Raw genomic sequence first — 16,785 nt, forward strand, 5'->3', positions numbered from 1 at the left:
CACGGGGCGGGGCCTCCGGGAGAGCCCGAGGCCCCAGGGGCCTAGGATGGGGCGGGGCCGGCGAAGCGCGAGGCCCCGAGACCGCGGTCCGTGGCTGCCCAAGGAGTGCCGGACGCGGAGCTCGCCACACGCCACTTGCTCCTTTAGTCCTCAGGCCCCAGCCGTCGCCTTCCTGGAGCTGCCCCTGTCGTGACGCTCTTTCCTATCTCCCTGTCACTTTGATTGTACGATGGGTGGGGAAAATGGAGCCTTTAAGTCAGGCATCTCCTAGGCACCGGCCAATGAAATAGGCTGCGGTGGTGGGGTCCTTTGCTCGCGCCGAAATTCAAAGGTATAAATATTTCCGGCCTGGGTGCCGATCGTGGGGCGAGTGTTGCAGCCGCTGTGCTGGAGTCTTCTTCGTAGCTCCCGAAGCCCGGCAAAGTGGGCCGGCTTTCTGCTCTTGTAACCGGGAGTAGCTCCTAAGGCGCCTCAAGCCCGGACGGCCTGGCGCAGCGGTGAGGCCGGTGCGTGCTCGCGGCAGGTTGGGCCTAGTCTGGCGTTCCTTGGCTAGAGAGGAATGTTTGTGTGTTCCTGGGGAGAGCGGGTTTGGCAAGAAGGGACCTCAAACTAAAATCCCTCCTAATGGTTTTTCTGACAGCATGGCTACTTCCTATCGAGCCTTGGAGAAGAGCAAACGAGTGTTGATAGAAAATCCTGGTAGGGGGAGGGAACAGGCCGAGTGACAACAAGCTGGAGAGTATATGGGATTCATCTGTTTAGTGAATATTGATGACACTCCCCTTTCCCGGCGCCCTTCAGTCAAGCGCTGTTCCGGCGTGAGCGGTGCACGCAGGCAAAGGAACTTGTATCACGACAGTCTGGATAGACGAATAGATAAATACTGTTTAGTGTCATCTTTAAGTACGATGGAGGAAAAAGTGAGGGGGCGGGAACAGGTGCATTTCTAAATTGGGAAGTCAGGAAAGACCCCATTAAGGTGACGTTTCAGTAAAGACTTGAGTGTAGTAAGGAGAGCGACTTAAGTCACTTTTGGGGAGCAGGACATTATGAGCAAAAGGGGTGGGTTATGAAATAATCAGTTTCTGTTAGAGTATGATAAAGATGGAAGGTAAGCCTAGAAAAATAAGTCGTTGACTTCCAGGTTGAATTAATGGTTTAATTAACTTCCAATTAAGTTGGAAGAAGGTGTCTTTGCATCCGAGGAAGTAGCTGGGCAAGTGGCTGTTTTATTTCTATTAAGTTGTCATTCTTATGTTTTAGTCATTTACCTCTATTATGATTACAGATTTCTGTCCCACTTGTATATTTCTGTTTTGTACAGAGCTCCTTTGTGGACTGTTTGATTCCTAGCAGTTTACCTGTCCAGGTCCCTAGTGAAAATGCACGTTAAGTCAATCATCCTTGAAGGATTTAAGTCCTATGCTCAGAGGACTGAAGTCAATGGTTTTGACCCCCTCTTCAACGCTATCACTGGTTTAAATGGTAGTGGGAAATCCAACATATTGGACTCCATCTGCTTTTTGCTGGGCATCTCCAACCTGTCTCAGGTAAACTTTCTCATTGATGTAAATTAAAAGTTTGGGACCCTCAAGGGACTCCATATTGAACTTAGAGACTATTGCCAGTATTTTCTTCATTTGCAGTTTTGTTCATGTAAATTATCTTAGACCACAGTCCTTTAGAGGTAGATATTATTACTCCATTTTTCAAATGAAAAAACAGAAACTTGGGACTGCATAAGATTTATCCCTTTAAGATGTTGGGAGCAATACTCAAAGTCAGGTGTTCTTTAAGGCTGTCTTCTTCCAGAGTCTGTATTCCTACCCACTCACCCTTCATTTTCAGGATCCTTTTCAGGATCAAAAGGAATTGGATGAACACTGAAATTCTTAGATGCTATCTTCCTAATCTTTCAAATGAACTTCAGTTAAGAACTGAGTAGAAACCATTTGCAGGGGTGGAAAAGTCCTGTAGAGAAAAGCACTCATTTTAACCCGCTGAGCCACCCAGGCGCCCCGAAAAGCACTCATTTTAGGTGGTTTCCTGTTTTCCTTGCTTTTCTTGCATTTTTCTTGCTTCTGAATGCAACTGTCTGTCCTTGGCTACTTAATGGATACTACAAGGGTGGTTTTCCAACAGCAAGAAACCCATTTTTAGTGCCATTTTGTGCAGTAGGGGGTTTTGTTGATAAACTTTTCTTTTGTTTTAGGTTCGGGCTTCTAATTTACAAGATTTAGTTTACAAAAATGGGCAGGCTGGTATTACCAAAGCCTCCGTGTCAATCACATTTGATAATTCTGACAAAAAGCAAAGCCCTTTGGGATTTGAGGTTCATGATGAAATTACAGTAACAAGGCAGGTGAGTGGCTTTAAAATACTTGGATATCTAAGAACTTAAGTCCAAGGTGTTTTTTGGCAGTACATCTTTCGTGGAGAGAGAGTTTATGAGCAGAATTGATCAAATACTGACTAGATTTCTTAACAGTATCTTCCTTATGTTAAAAATTTGATCATGCAAATTCTTCATTTACTGAGAGGATTGTAAGGGATCTCAAAAGCCATCAATCAGTATAGGCACTCAACCATGCTTAAATCTTAATACTTGAATCCTCTCTGTGCTGGAATATCTATACTTGGGATCTAGTTATCTTCTGAGGCCATCTATTCTGTTACTGGACAGGTCTAATTAAAAAGTTATTCCTAAAAAATGAGTCAAAATACTGTCATCAACTTTTACACATTAAGTTTGGTTCTTAGCATTGAGAAGGAAATCTAATGTATTCCATGTTTTAATATTTAGGTTTAATATTTAGGTGTTAAATATTTAAGCTAAATCTCTCTAGATCTTTCTTTTTTTTTTTTTTAAAGTATTTTTTTTTTTTTTAGATTTATTTATTTATTTGTCAGAGAGAGAGCCAGCGAGAGCGAGCACAGGCAGACAGAGTGGAAGGCAGAGTCAGAGGGAGAAGCAGGCTCCCTGCAGAGCAAGGAGCCCGATGTGGGACTCGATCCCAGGACGCTGGGATCATGACCTGAGTCGAAGGCAGCTGCTTAACCAACTGAGCCACCCAGGCGCCCCCCTCTCTAGATCTTTCAACTGATGATTTTTATTTCCGTCACTTGTCTGATCACACTGAATACAAATTTGCTCTAGTTTTTTATGCCTTTATTATTTTTAATGCATGGCACCTTAAATTGGATTTACCAGAATTAGTCTCCTTAGGACAGGATTAAACAGAACTGTCATTTCTCTCATTTTAAGTGCTCTTCTGTTTTCATGTATATGACATTGGCAAGTTCATAATGCATTATGAATTCATATCCGATTTACTTAAAATCACTCTAATTTTTTAAATGTGTGTTATTAGCTGTTACTGCTGTTTCTGTATGTAAGCAGGTTTAAAAAAAAATTTAAGATTTTATTTATTTATTTGACAGAGAGGGAGGCCACTAGTAGGCAGACAGAGACAGAGGGGAAGCAGACTCCCTGCTGAGTAGAGAGCCCGGATGCAGGCCTCCATCCCAGGACCCTGAGATCATGACCTGAGCTGAAGGCAGAGGCTCAATCCACTGAGCCACCCAGGTGCCCTGTAAGCAGGTTTTTAAAACCAGTGCAGGACCATACATTTGTCCCTTTTTCTCATAGTCATATAAGATTACTTTGTCAGTTGTTAAGTCCTATTTACTCTCCATCTTAGCATTATGTAACTTACGAGTCCCCTTTCTATTTCAATAACAAGCTCTGGTTAAAAAAAAAATAAATAAATAAGGCATTGATGAGGCTAAAGTCCAGTTGTGTGTCATTAAGTATCCATCAAATACCTTTTAGGAATTTTCAGTAAGTCTGCTACTAATCTACCTAAAATTCCTGTCCTCATGCAATCTTTATGCCTGTATTTTCACCAAAATATTGTCAGAAGGACTTTGTTAAAGTACTTAATGTCTTTTAGGTCTGTTCGAATATACTAATATATGATCAATGTAATACTCCTGTCAAAAAAAGAAATGAATTAACACTCTGTATTTTTTTATTTTTAGATTTTACTTATTTATTTATTGGACAGAGGGAGAGAGATCACAAGTAGGCAAAGGGCAGGCAGAGAGAGAGGGAGATGCAGGCTCCCCGCCAAGCAGAGAGCTGGATGTGGGGCTTGATCCTAGGACCCCGAGATCATGACCTGAGCCGAAGGCAGAGGCTTAAGCCACTGAGCCACCCAGGTGCCTAACACTCTGCGTTTTATTAAATGTTTGCTGTGTGCTGGGCATTCTTGAAGGCACTGGGAAATACAGAGAAGAATGAGAAACTTTCTAAGGACCTCAGAATACATGGGTGGGATGATTATGCCCATTAGGTGACAATATAAGTTCTATAGTAAAGTATTAACAAGCTGGTATCTCGTTGAAGCTCAATGATTAACTCTTTTTCTTTCTCAAAGTCACAAGTCATGTCTTTATTAACCCCTTTTAGAATCTTGTCAAGGATTGTTTTTAAACTTCTTGTCTTTGGGACTCCTGAGTGGCTCAGTTTGTTAAGCCTCTCTCTGACTCTTGATTTTGGCTCAGGTCATGATCTCCTGAGTCTCCATGCTGGGCATGAAACCTGCTTAAGATTCTTTTTCTTCCTTTCCCTCTTAAAAAATGAAAAAAACCAAAACTGCTTGTCTTTAGTTTTTAGTATCTGACTTCTGTTCCTTGGAAATTAAAAAGTGGAGGAAAGGGGCCAACCTATGAGGGTGGAAAAATTTCAGGAAGAGTGATGAGGGATCGAATATGTTTTACACATACTTGGAAACAAAGTCAAAAGTGACCTAGAGATCTAGTCCAATGCAGGTGCGGTTAGGAGGAATGTGCATGGTTATATGACTAGTTAGCAAAAGTCGTTGGATTAAGTCACTACAGTTGACTAATAATCTATATTGTTGTTGACCATCTCCTACTTCCTCCATTATTTATTTACTCAGGATTGGTTTTATTTACCATTAGTTGGACAGAACAAACAAGTGAAACATTTGGGAATTTATCATCTTAGTTCAAGATATGTATGTTCATTTATATATGTGTATGTATGTGTAGATATATATATATATATTTTTTTAAATTATGTTAGTCACCATACAGTACATCATTAATTGTTGATTAGTGTTCCATGATTTATTGTTTGCGTAGAACAACCAGTGCTCCATGCAATCCCTACCCTCTTAATATCGATCACCAAGCTCACCCATTCCCCCACCCTCCTCCTCTCTAAACCCCCCCATTTGTTTCCCAGAGTCGATAGTCTCTCATGGTTCGTCTTCCATTCTGATTTCTCCCCCTTCATGTTTCTTTTTCCTATTATCCTCCATGCTATTCCTTATGTTCCACAAATAAGTGAAACCGTATGGAAATTGACTCTGTCTATTTGGCTTATTTCACTTAGCATAATCTCTATTTTTTAAAATACTTCTTTTTTAGGTGGTTATTGGTGGTAGAAATAAATATTTAATCAATGGAGTAAATGCAAACAATACCAGAGTACAAGATCTCTTCTGTTCTGTTGGCCTTAATGTTAACAACCCTCACTTTCTCATCATGCAGGTATTTTGTTTATGGTCTCTATATAAATGATTTTGACATCGTTTATTTTTAAGTTATTATAATAGGAGAAGTGCTTATTTTTGGGTTTTCCATTTTTTGTTTTCTATTATACTGGTATTTGGGTATCTGTTAAGAGTTTAGGTTGGTTATATGTACTGATATGTTCTAACATACACATTTGAAGTTTGAAGAATGTCTAGAAGTAATTTTCCTTGACTTATTTTGTTATTATAAGAATAATACATGGTCACTATAAAAATTTTTAAGACTATATTGTCATTGTGTATCCTTTTAAAGTACTGGATTCAAGCATTTTATTATTTCAAATATATGTTAAATTTTAAGTTATTTCTACCTTAGACACTTATTCAAATGAAAAATATGTGCTAATATTGTCTTGTCCTTATGTTATCTCACTTGACTCCTCCATCTGTCCTCTTAGAAAGTCACAGCAAGGCCAATGGCAGGATCCTGATGCAACCAAAATAACATTGTTTTTACCACATCCCAGCCTCAAAGCTGAAAATTTATTTCAAATGAATCTAAATCCTAAGCAATATGATGCCCTGAGAGTTGGGTAGTGAGGTTTGGTTTTGCTTTTTGATAGTGATATTCTGGCATTGAAATAAAAGATGTTACTGTTTTATTTGAGGCCCAGAAGTGTGCAGTATATTTCTAGAAATTATCTTGGAGCACAGCCATTAAAAAAAAAATTGAGAAGTGTTCAATAATTATGCCAACATCTATATATTTATATACTTGTTGGAGACTTTTGTATCATTATCCCAGAAATATTGTCTCAGTTAACTTGGTATTATTTAATAACTGTAGATCACTGGTAAGTGAAAAGGTAAATAGCAAAATTCTGGAATTATAAGGTACCTTTGTTCTCAAATGCAATGGAGGTAAAAGAAAGAAAGAACTAAAAGACTGGTATATTAGGATGGAACAACTTCAGTGCAGATAAACATGTATGCCTTTAGGTGACTCTAATTTATCATTATAGTAACTGCATTTTATTTTTCAGGGTCGAATTACAAAAGTATTGAATATGAAACCTCCAGAGGTAAGAATACTCTTTATGGATAGTAAAAATTATAATTATAGATATTGACTTTTTTTTTAAGTCAGTTTTTTAAACATAATCTCTTCCATTTAAATTCTTGGGAACATTACTAAGAGTAATTAATTAGTAAAGAACGTCATGTTTTGTTTTTTCTTTTTTTTTTTTTCCCACTGTTTGGCACTATGTCACCCCACCTTTTTAAAGCTATGTAACATAACACTTCTGAATCTTTGTTTACCCATGTGTAAATTAGAGTCAAAAGTCCTTAACTCAGGTATTTTGAGGATTAAATGAGAAAGTTTAAGAAAAGGCATGGGACATCGTTGAGCAGATTTTTTGTTAATGGAGTTGTAAGTGACATTAGTTTCACGTATGCAGCATAGTGATTAAATATATGTAGTCATTGCAAAATGATGGGTGTTAAAAAGTCATTTGTCATCCTTCACCACAGTTAACAATTTTTTTCTTATGGTATCTTCAAGAGTTATTCTCTTAGTAACTTTCAAATATACAATACAGTATATTTAACTACAGTCACCATACTGTACCTTATATCACCAGGACTTCTGTAACTGGAAGGTTGTACCTTTGATCACCTGTACCCATTTTGCTCACCTACTAACTACTATCTCTGGTAACCAGTGATACGTTCTCTGTGAGCTCAGTTTTTTTTTTCTTTTTTCTTTTTAGATTCCACTTACAAGTAAGATTATATGGTATTTGTCTTTCTCTAACTTATTTCACTTAGTTTAATGCCCTCAAGTTCCATCCATGTTGTCACAAATGGCAAGATTGTATTTTTTAATAGCTGAATAATATTCCATTGTACATATAATTTTTATATATCATATTTTTTTATCCATTCATCTATCAGTGGATACTTTGTTTCCATGTCTTGATATTAATAAATGAAGGTGCAGATACCTTTTCAAGTTAGTGTCTTTGTATGCTTTGGATAAATAACCTGGAAGTGAAGTTGTTAGATTATATATGGTAGTTCTATTTTTAATTTTTTTTTTTTAAGATTTTATTTATTTATTTGACAGAGAGGGATCACAGGCAGGTAGAGAGGCTGGCAGAGGGAGAGAGAGAGAGAGAGGGAGGGAAGCAGGCTCCCCACCGAGCAGAGAGCCCTATGCGGGACTCGATCCCAGGACCCTGGAATCATGACCCGAGCCGACGGCAGTGGCTTAACCCACTGAGCCACCCAGGCGCTCCTCTATTTTTAATTTTTTAAGGAACCTTCATAGTTTTCCATACTGACTGCTCCCAATTTACATTCCTACCAACAATATATAATGTTTCCCTTTTCTCCACAGCATCACCAATACTTGTTATTTCTTCTCTCTCTCTCTCTCTTTTTTTTTTTTTTAAAGATTTTATTTATTTATTAGAGAGAGTGAGAGCAGGAACACAAGCAGGGGTGGGAGAGGGAGAAGCAGGCCTCCCGTGGAGCAGCGAGCCAGATGCCAGGCTCAATCTCAGGACCCTTGGGATCATGACCTGAGCCAAAGGCAGATGCTTGAAGATTGGACCACCTAGGCACCCCTCTTGTCTTTGTGATAATAGCCATTCTAACAGAACTGGTAGCTCATGGTTTTAATTTGCATTTCCCAGATGGTTAGTGATGTTGAGTGCCTTTCATATACATATTGGCCATCTGTGTGTCTTTTGTAAAAAAACGTTTTTTCCCATACACACGTTCCTTATGTATTTGGGTATTAACCCCTTAGCATATTGATGACTTAAAACTATTTTCTTCCCATTCTGTAAGTACCCTTTTCATTTCGTTTGTGGTTTCCTTTGCTGTGCAGTTTTTCAGATTGATACAATCCCGCTTGTTTATTTTTGCCTCTGTTGTCTTTGCTTTTGGTGTTAAATCCAAAAAAATCCTCACTATGAGTAATGTCAAGGAGCTTAACCTGTGTTTTCTTTTAAGAGTTTTGTGTGTCCAATATTAAAAGAAATTTGGCTATATCAAGCACCCTTTCTCAACCAGTGTTCCATCTCAGAGTTAAACCCTATAGAAAAAGAGTTGAGTGAAACTGATTCATTGCATTGCAGTGAATTGCTTTAGGGTATGAATATTAAGACTTAATTTTTTTCTTGGAGCCCCCTTGAAAAGAGTTGATATAAAGGAATGAATAATTTGTACAGGAACAAAGGGCTCTATAGTTTCTCTTTTCTACTGAGAAGGACTAAGAAAACTGATAATTGGTATCAGCAGTCTGGTTTGAACAGAGGTCATGCATATCTTCATTAGATAACATCTTAAGGGAAACTTCTAATTTGAAACCTGCCAAATACATAGAAATCAGTGGTTTCCAGAGAAATAATTCTGTTGAAATAAGGATTGATGGTGAGTAGAAGCTTCTGAAAAAGGAGTGCTGGCAAAATTCTTCTACTTTTAAATCGTAATTGATTAGTGTTTGCCTTTTTCAGAGTGCTCTTCACATGAATTACTTTGTGTAATTCTCAACAGTGTTGTGAGATATTAAGTACCCTGTGGGTGAAGAAACTGGCACAAAAATAAGTTACTTGCTGAAGTTCTTAAAGCACATGCCATGGTTGGAATGCATGCATGTGTTATATCATGCTTCATCCTGGCAAAAAATGACTGAAATCTCTTGGAACAACTTTAATTAGAAACTTCTAAAGTGACAACTGAGTGTTGTCAGTCCTTACTTTTTTAATACTTATTATTTTTTTTAAAAGATTTTATTTATTTGACACAGAAAGATACAGTGAGAGAGGGAACACAAGCAAGGGGAGTGTGAGAGGGAGAAGCAGGCTTCCCGCTGAGCAGGGAGCCTGATACAGGGCTCGATCCCAGCACCCTGGGACCACAACCTGAGCCAAAGGCAGATGCTTAACAGCTGAGGCACCCCTATACTTGAAGGAAAAGAGGAGGGAGGAGGCTTCAATTTTTTTATTTTTAAATTTTTATTTTTAGTTAATTTATATACCCAACATGGGGCTCAAACCCACAACCCCAAGAATCAAGAGTCACATGCTCAGCCGACTGAGCCAGCCAGACACCCCTGGCTTCAATTTTAAAAGAGATTTACTCTGCAACCTCAGTGTAGCATGAAGTTTGATTTCAGGATTGGAGTAAAGGCGAGAAATATTGAATGTTAGGGCTGTGGATAATACCTGTATTTTCTATGTACTTAACTTCCCTAATCCATTTGGGACATAATTTGGTAAGATGCTTAGTGAAGTTAAGACCTTAAATTATATACTTTTTGTAAACTCCAATGAAGTTCTTTATCTTGGATTCTTAAAACATTTATATAAATGTTTCTGTCTTTCCAGATTTTGTCCATGATAGAAGAAGCAGCTGGAACCAGGATGTATGAATACAAAAAAATAGCTGCCCAGAAAACTATAGAAAAAAAAGAAGCTAAGCTGAAAGAAATTAAGACGGTAATTAAACTTACATAAAATATTTTTAAAGACGAGAGTAATTTTAGGGTTACTCTGCTGTAAAGAGTAAATTCCACCTCCCCAGTTTTCCTAGACTTCATGTTTCTTTTCAGTTTTTTTATTGGTACTTTACATATTGAAAAATTTGGTTTTCCTTTATTTTCCAGATACTTGAAGAAGAGATTACTCCAACAATTCAAAAACTAAAAGAGGTATATACTAAATAGAGAATAGCCAGCTAGAACATCTCTCAAAAATGGTGATGTATTCAATATCATACAAATAGAGATGAAATGTATACACGTCACAGGAATTTTTCTGTGGGATAGATAGGAGTTAAAGAGTTGGTACTTAAGAATCAGCTTTCTGCTCATAGAGGACATGTTTTTCATATCTATTAAACATAAATGATTTTGAAGACTGCTCTTCATAGTTTCAGAAAATGATATGTCAGATTGTAATACTTTGTTGAAGAGAAGTCTAGATTTTCCTGAATAATTAGAATTGAGTGGAACATTTTCTTGAGGATATCACATACTTAGTAAGTAACCCTATTGGTAGAGTGAATGACTTCTAATATAACAGGGACTATCACTGCAATTACTGCTATCAAGACCAATGGTAAGTGAAGGGTACTGAAACAGATGTCCAGATTTTTTCTATTTCTATGAAGTTTGAGTTATACTTAACTGGTGATTTCTTTTCCAGGAAAGATCTTCCTACTTGGAATATCAAAAAGTAATGAGGGAAATAGAACATTTGAGTCGTTTATATATTGCCTATCAGTTTTTGCTGGCTGAAGATACAAAAGAACGCTCAGCTGAGGAATTAAAAGAAATGCAAGATAAAGTTGTAAAGCTTCAAGAAAAATTGTCTGAGAATGACAAAAAAATAAAAGCACTTAGTCGTGAAATAGAAGAGTTGGAAAAAGGAAAAGATAAGGTCAGACATATACATAAGAATAAATAATATACTGTGAAGAAATTTTAAACAATATTCACTGGGCATAGTCTTCCATATTGATTTGTTAATTTTAATGTATGATAACAAAATAGCTCATAAAAAGTAAATCTAGAAGTCATATAAGAAAATAATGACATGAGTAAATTGTAAGTACTTTGAATTGGGTGCATCTGATTATAGGAAATTGGAGGTACACTTCGATCTTTAGAAGATGCGCTTGCAGAAGCTCAGCGAGTTAACACTAAATCTCAAAGTGCCTTTGATCTCAAGAAGAAAAATCTGGCAAGTGAAGAGAACAAACGCAAAGAGCTAGAAAAAAATATGATTGAGGTGAGTAAATATTTGTCCATTACATTCATATTTATTGAGTGTGTGCTCTGGACCTAGTATAGTTGTTTGAGCTAGGAATATAGCTGTGGATTTTTGTCTTTGACAATTGGAAATATTGTTACTATTAGCTTAGTAGAGAATAGAAACAAGTACAATGTGAACATAATAGCTTTGAGGTGCCTGTTAGACATCTAAGTAGAGATTAGGTAGTTGAATATGGGAATACTGAATCCAGTCTAGACAGACAAATCAATACATGAAATGTTGGCATGCCCCAGGGCTAGTGCTCAGACTTCTTTTATATGCACTCATTTCTTAGGTAATCCCACCCAGCCTGGTAGCCCTTAAATACCTTTTGCAGGGTGATGTTCAGATCTATACTTAACCTTGACTCCTTCCCTTATTTGTCCAGCTATTGGATTGACATTTTTACATAGATGATTAACAAAGAGTCTAAAACTTAATGTATACAAAATAGAACTCTTAAAATTTCCCTACCTACCCAAACCTCTTTGAGTTGCTAAATTTTCCCCATGATAGAAAATGGCACTGCTATTAAACTTGCTATTAATTGTTCTGTCCAGAAATCCTTGAGTCCTCCTGCATTCCACCATTTTTCTCAAACTCCATATCTAACCCATCAGCAAATTCTCTTGATTTTAAAAGTACATTCTGAATACAGCCACTTTTCATCACCTCATCACTGCTAGTCTGCAGGCCATTACTGCCCATGAGGGATGCTATAATAGTGTCCTTATTAGTTGCCCTGCTTTTACTCTTGCTGCTCTACGGTCTGCTCTTTACAGAAGCTAAAATCTAAATTGGATCACATCACTCTTGAGCTTAAAATCCTTTAATGGTTTCAAAGTCACATGTGAATTAAATTCAGCCTTTACCATGGTCTATAAGACCCTACCTGATAGGATTCCTGGCTCCTTTCCACTTGCTCACTGTGCTCCAACCACAGTTCCTCAAACACTGAAGCATATTCTGCAGTTTGCCTAGTATGTGTGCCCCCTAGTATCAGCCTGATCATTTCTTTTATTTTATGTAGGTTTCTGCTCAAAATGTCATAAAAAAGGCCTTCCCTTATTGTCCTTAAAATAGTAGTTCTCATCACTTTCTATCCCTTCACCTTGCTTTATTTTTTACTGTGTTTTCCACTGTAGAGTATAGGGTCTCTGAGGAGCCGGTCTTTAATGTCTAGAACAATGCCTGATATGTGGTAAACATCTAATAAATATTTAGTGAATCATGAGGTAAACAGGCCAAAATTTCTGGTCACTTTCATGTAAATAATATAGCTGGATTGTTTTTTTTTTTTTTTCCTGTGCTGGTATCTCAGTGTATAATGGTGTTCTAGTGCATATAACTTTAAAGATATTAAGTATTAGTAATGCTGTCCCCACAAGTATTTAATATTTAAATTTTATGGCCTTTGATAGTTTATAAATTTTCATGTACATGCTCTTAATCCTACAACTTCTACTTTGAAGCTTAGAGTAGAATGGTTATTACTTCAATTTGAAAGCTCTAGAAAGTGATTTTTAGTTTCTTCAAATGGTTAGTTTGCACTATAATTTAGCTAATTTCTAGATTAGACTATAACATATGAAATGAAAGTATTTCTGGTAGTATAAGGGGACATTTATCTTAAAAAAACAGGGTAATTCAAAATGGAAATAAAGTATTTAATGTTATGATGGTTAGGGGTGCCTGGGTGGCTCAGTGGGTTAAAGCCTCGGTCTTTGGCTCAGGTCATGATCCCAGGATCCTGGGATTGAGCCCCACATCGGGCTTTCTGCTCAGTGGGGAGCCTGCTTCCCCCCTCTCTCTGCCTGCTTATCTGCCTACTTGTGATCTCTGTCAAATAAATAAATAAAATCTTAAAAAAATAAAGTTATGATCTTAAATTATGTTCCTTTTAACCATGCCTACTTCAAAATGCTATGAAATTTGATGACAAAGGTATAGGCCCATAAGAAAAAAATGACAGTCTTTCCTAACAAATGATATTTTCCTGTCTTAAACTCTCCCTGAAGGATTCTAGAACTTTAGCAGCAAAAGAAAAAGAGGTTAAAAAGATAACAGATGGGCTGAACGCACTTCAAGAAGCAAGTAATAAAGATGCTGAAGCTTTGGCCGCTGCACAGCAGCACTTCAATGCTGTATCCGCTGGACTGTCGAGTAATGAAGACGGAGCAGAAGCAACTCTGGCTGGTCAAATGATGGCTTGTAAAAATGACATAAGTAAAGCTCAGACAGAAGCCAAACAGGTAAATGCAGACATTAACTATTGTTTGACTGTTTTCTTTTTTTTTGGGAAGCTGCTTTGCATTATACTTTGGCAGTTGTTATAAAACATTGACAATAATCAGATCACTGAGAAGGAATTTGTTATTCTGCCACTCTATAGCACCTAATAAATACACTGAAATTCAAATATGTTAGCTGCTAAATATTGATGACAGTAGTTTAAGATGCTATAAAACATTAAATAACTTCATAAGTTAACTGAAATTGTAAATGCAATAAATGCTTTATTTGTAGTATTGTATGCACTGTTTGAGGTTAATTTCTTTTTTTTTTTTTTATTGGCAACATAAAGTTGCAATCTTAAGCTTTAACAGGAAAGTGAATATCCTATTTCTTTGCCTACCACACTTAGTCCTTTAGTCCTTGGAAGTACCTTCTCCCTTCCTCTAGTCTTCTAGTCTTCCATTCTAGTCTTCCATTTCGCTACACGATTTCATAATCTTCAAGACTTGTCAGTCAGGGCTTTCAAATTTGTTTAGATAGTGTGCAGCTTTTAACGTCCTATGGACGTAAAAGTTTTGAGAGCAGAAAGAAAAAATATATATATATTTTCCACCCATTTTAAAATTTTCTAAAAAGAGAACTCCTTTAAAAATATATACAGATGGTTGTGTCTGTGTTGGTATTAATCCTGTTCAGCATTTTATCTTACATGTTTACAACTTCATTCAAAGATGATGGTCACGAAAAAATGTGTAAGAAATCAATAGCAGAAAAACTTTCAAGTCCTCTCAGTTTTTCCTGTTACCTTATTATATATTGGGAAAAATCCACCATTATTCAGTTTTAGATGGAAGTGATAGCCAACTAGATCTCAGCAAACATACTGGTTCATGCATTTAAGGAACAGTGAACTCAGTTATATAAATTAGCATTGGAATATCCGATTCCTAGCATTGAAATTTCCCGTGTCAGTTTATAATTTCCCATTCCAGTGTAATTTTCTTAGTGCTCAGTACAGTTTCTATACTGTTAATTGAACAACACTGAAAAATACTAAATATAAATACACATACCTAAATGGAAAGGAAGAGAAACTAGAGTTCTGATTACTAGCTTACTATTGTGTTTTTAATTGAACCATCTAATGACAGTTATTCTTTGATACAACTTTTGAACTCAGTAATATCATCTTTTATAAGTATTTAAAACATGGACTTAAATTACAAATTACTTGATTTATGTTAAGCAAATATTTGTTTAGACTCTGAATAGTTTTCTGAGAAAATACTGGGAAATGATTCATCTCTTGAGATATTAATGTAAGTGACCTAACAGTTACATTTTCAAGGCTGATGTTTCCTAAATCAATCTGCATCTATGCCCACTTAATTAGTACTGTCTGCCTCACATAGTCTATTAAATTTTCAATAACAGGCTCAGATGAAGTTGAAACATGCCCAACAAGAATTAAAGACTAAACAGGCTGAAGTTAAGAAGATGGATAGTGGCTACAGGAAGGATCAAGAAGCTTTAGAGGCTGTGAAGAAACTTAAAGAAAAACTTGAAGCTGAAATGAAAAAGCTAAATTATGAAGGTTTGCATTTAAACACTTGATGATAGAAACTAAATTAAGGAAATAGCAAATAGGAAATTTTTTTTTTTACTCAGTTAATGGGTGTTTGTGTAAGAAATCTTTATAAGTACAGTTGACCCCTAAACGTAAGCTTGAACTGCTTATGGGTCCACTTACTTGACGCTCTTTTTGTTTTGATAAAAATAATTTAGTACCATAAATATATTTTCTCACGATTTTCTTTAGCTTTCTTAATTGTAAGAACACAATGTATAATACATAAAACATACAAAATATGAAATATGTGTTAACCATTTATCTTCTCCATAAAGCTTCTTGTCAACATTTGGCTATTAAGTTTGAGGGTCAAAAGTTAAACACAGATTTAGGGGTGTCTGGTTCAGTGGGTAGAGCATAAAACTCTTGATCTCAGGGTCTTGAGTTCAGACCCTATATTGGGCATGGAGGTTACTTAAAAACAAACAAAAAACAAACGTTAATCATGTGATTTAGAACTGTGGGGCAGGAGTGTCAGTGCCCCAACCTCACCCCATCCACTCCCACCACCCACTCCATTGTTTAAGGGTCAACTAAGTATGAAACAGCTATTGTTTTTTTGTTTTTGTTTTAATCCCAATATTGTTAAGACACAGTGTTGTTTTAGTTTCAGATGTACAGTATAGTGATTCAGCAATTGTGTACATTACTCTGTGCTTATCATGATAAGTGTACTTTTAAGCTACTTCACCTGTTTCATTTTACCCATCCCCCTACCACCTTGCCTGTCAATTTGTTAACTATAGTTTAAGATTGGTTTTCTGGTTTAGCTCTTTTTTTACTTATTTGCTTTTGCTTCATAAATTCCACATGACTGAAATCATGTGATAATTGTCTTTTTCTGACTGACTTATTTAACTTAGTGTTATACTCACTAGATCCATCTATGTTGCAGAGGCAAGATTTCATTCTTTTTTGTGGCTGAGTAATATTCCTTGTATATCTATACCACATCTTTATCCATTCATCTATTGATAGATATATGGGCTGCTTCCATACTTTGGCTATTGCAAATAATACTGCAATAAACATAGGGGTGTGTATTTTTTGAAATTAGTGTTCTCATTTTTTTTTGGTAAATACCCAGTATTGGAATTACTGGATTATGTGGTAATCATATTTTTAATTTTTTGAGGAAACTCCATACTGTTCTCTCCATGGTGGCTACCCCAGTTTGCCTTCGCACCAACAGTGCACAGGGTTCCTTTTTCTCCATACCCTTGCCAACACTTGTTGTCTCTTGTGTTTTTGATTATAGCTCTTCTGACAGGTATGAAGTAATATCTCACTGTGGTCTGGATTTGCATTTCCCTAGTGATTAGTGATGTTGAGCATCTTTTCATGTGTCTCTTGGCCATCTCTATGTTTTTGCAGAAATGTCTGTTCACGTCCTATGCCCATTTTTAATTGGATTATTTGTTTCTTTTTAGTGTTCAGTTGTACAGGTTCTTTGTGTATTTTGGATACTAACCCTTAATGAATATGTCATTTGCAAGTATCTTTTCCCATTTTGTCTTAATTTTGTTGGTTG

The 16,785-nt window shown here is 36.6% G+C and overlaps 1 protein-coding gene across 7 annotated transcripts in view; it reads left to right on the forward strand.

Moving 5' to 3' along the window:
- Positions 1 to 221: 221 nt before the first annotated feature.
- Positions 222 to 16,785, forward strand: part of SMC2 (structural maintenance of chromosomes 2) — a 60,943-nt gene continuing 44,379 nt past the window's right edge. For 2 of the 7 annotated variants that reach the window (XM_045081642.1, XM_004747726.3), the window contains exons 1-11: positions 338 to 506; positions 1,325 to 1,550; positions 2,213 to 2,362; positions 5,458 to 5,580; positions 6,608 to 6,646; positions 9,962 to 10,072; positions 10,240 to 10,284; positions 10,781 to 11,014; positions 11,216 to 11,365; positions 13,408 to 13,641; positions 15,059 to 15,218. In XM_045081642.1, coding sequence (XP_044937577.1) covers positions 1,383 to 1,550; positions 2,213 to 2,362; positions 5,458 to 5,580; positions 6,608 to 6,646; positions 9,962 to 10,072; positions 10,240 to 10,284; positions 10,781 to 11,014; positions 11,216 to 11,365; positions 13,408 to 13,641; positions 15,059 to 15,218 — 1,414 coding nt within the window. In that variant the 5' untranslated portion in view covers positions 338 to 506; positions 1,325 to 1,382. The other 5 variants (XM_013053826.2, XM_013053824.2, XM_013053825.2 and 2 more) reach the window with 5 other exon arrangements.

Source organism: Mustela putorius, unplaced genomic scaffold (assembly GCF_011764305.1).
Source record: "Mustela putorius furo isolate JIRA1106 unplaced genomic scaffold, ASM1176430v1.1 tig00000580_pilon_pilon_pilon, whole genome shotgun sequence".
Lineage (NCBI taxonomy): Eukaryota > Metazoa > Chordata > Mammalia > Carnivora > Mustelidae > Mustela > Mustela putorius.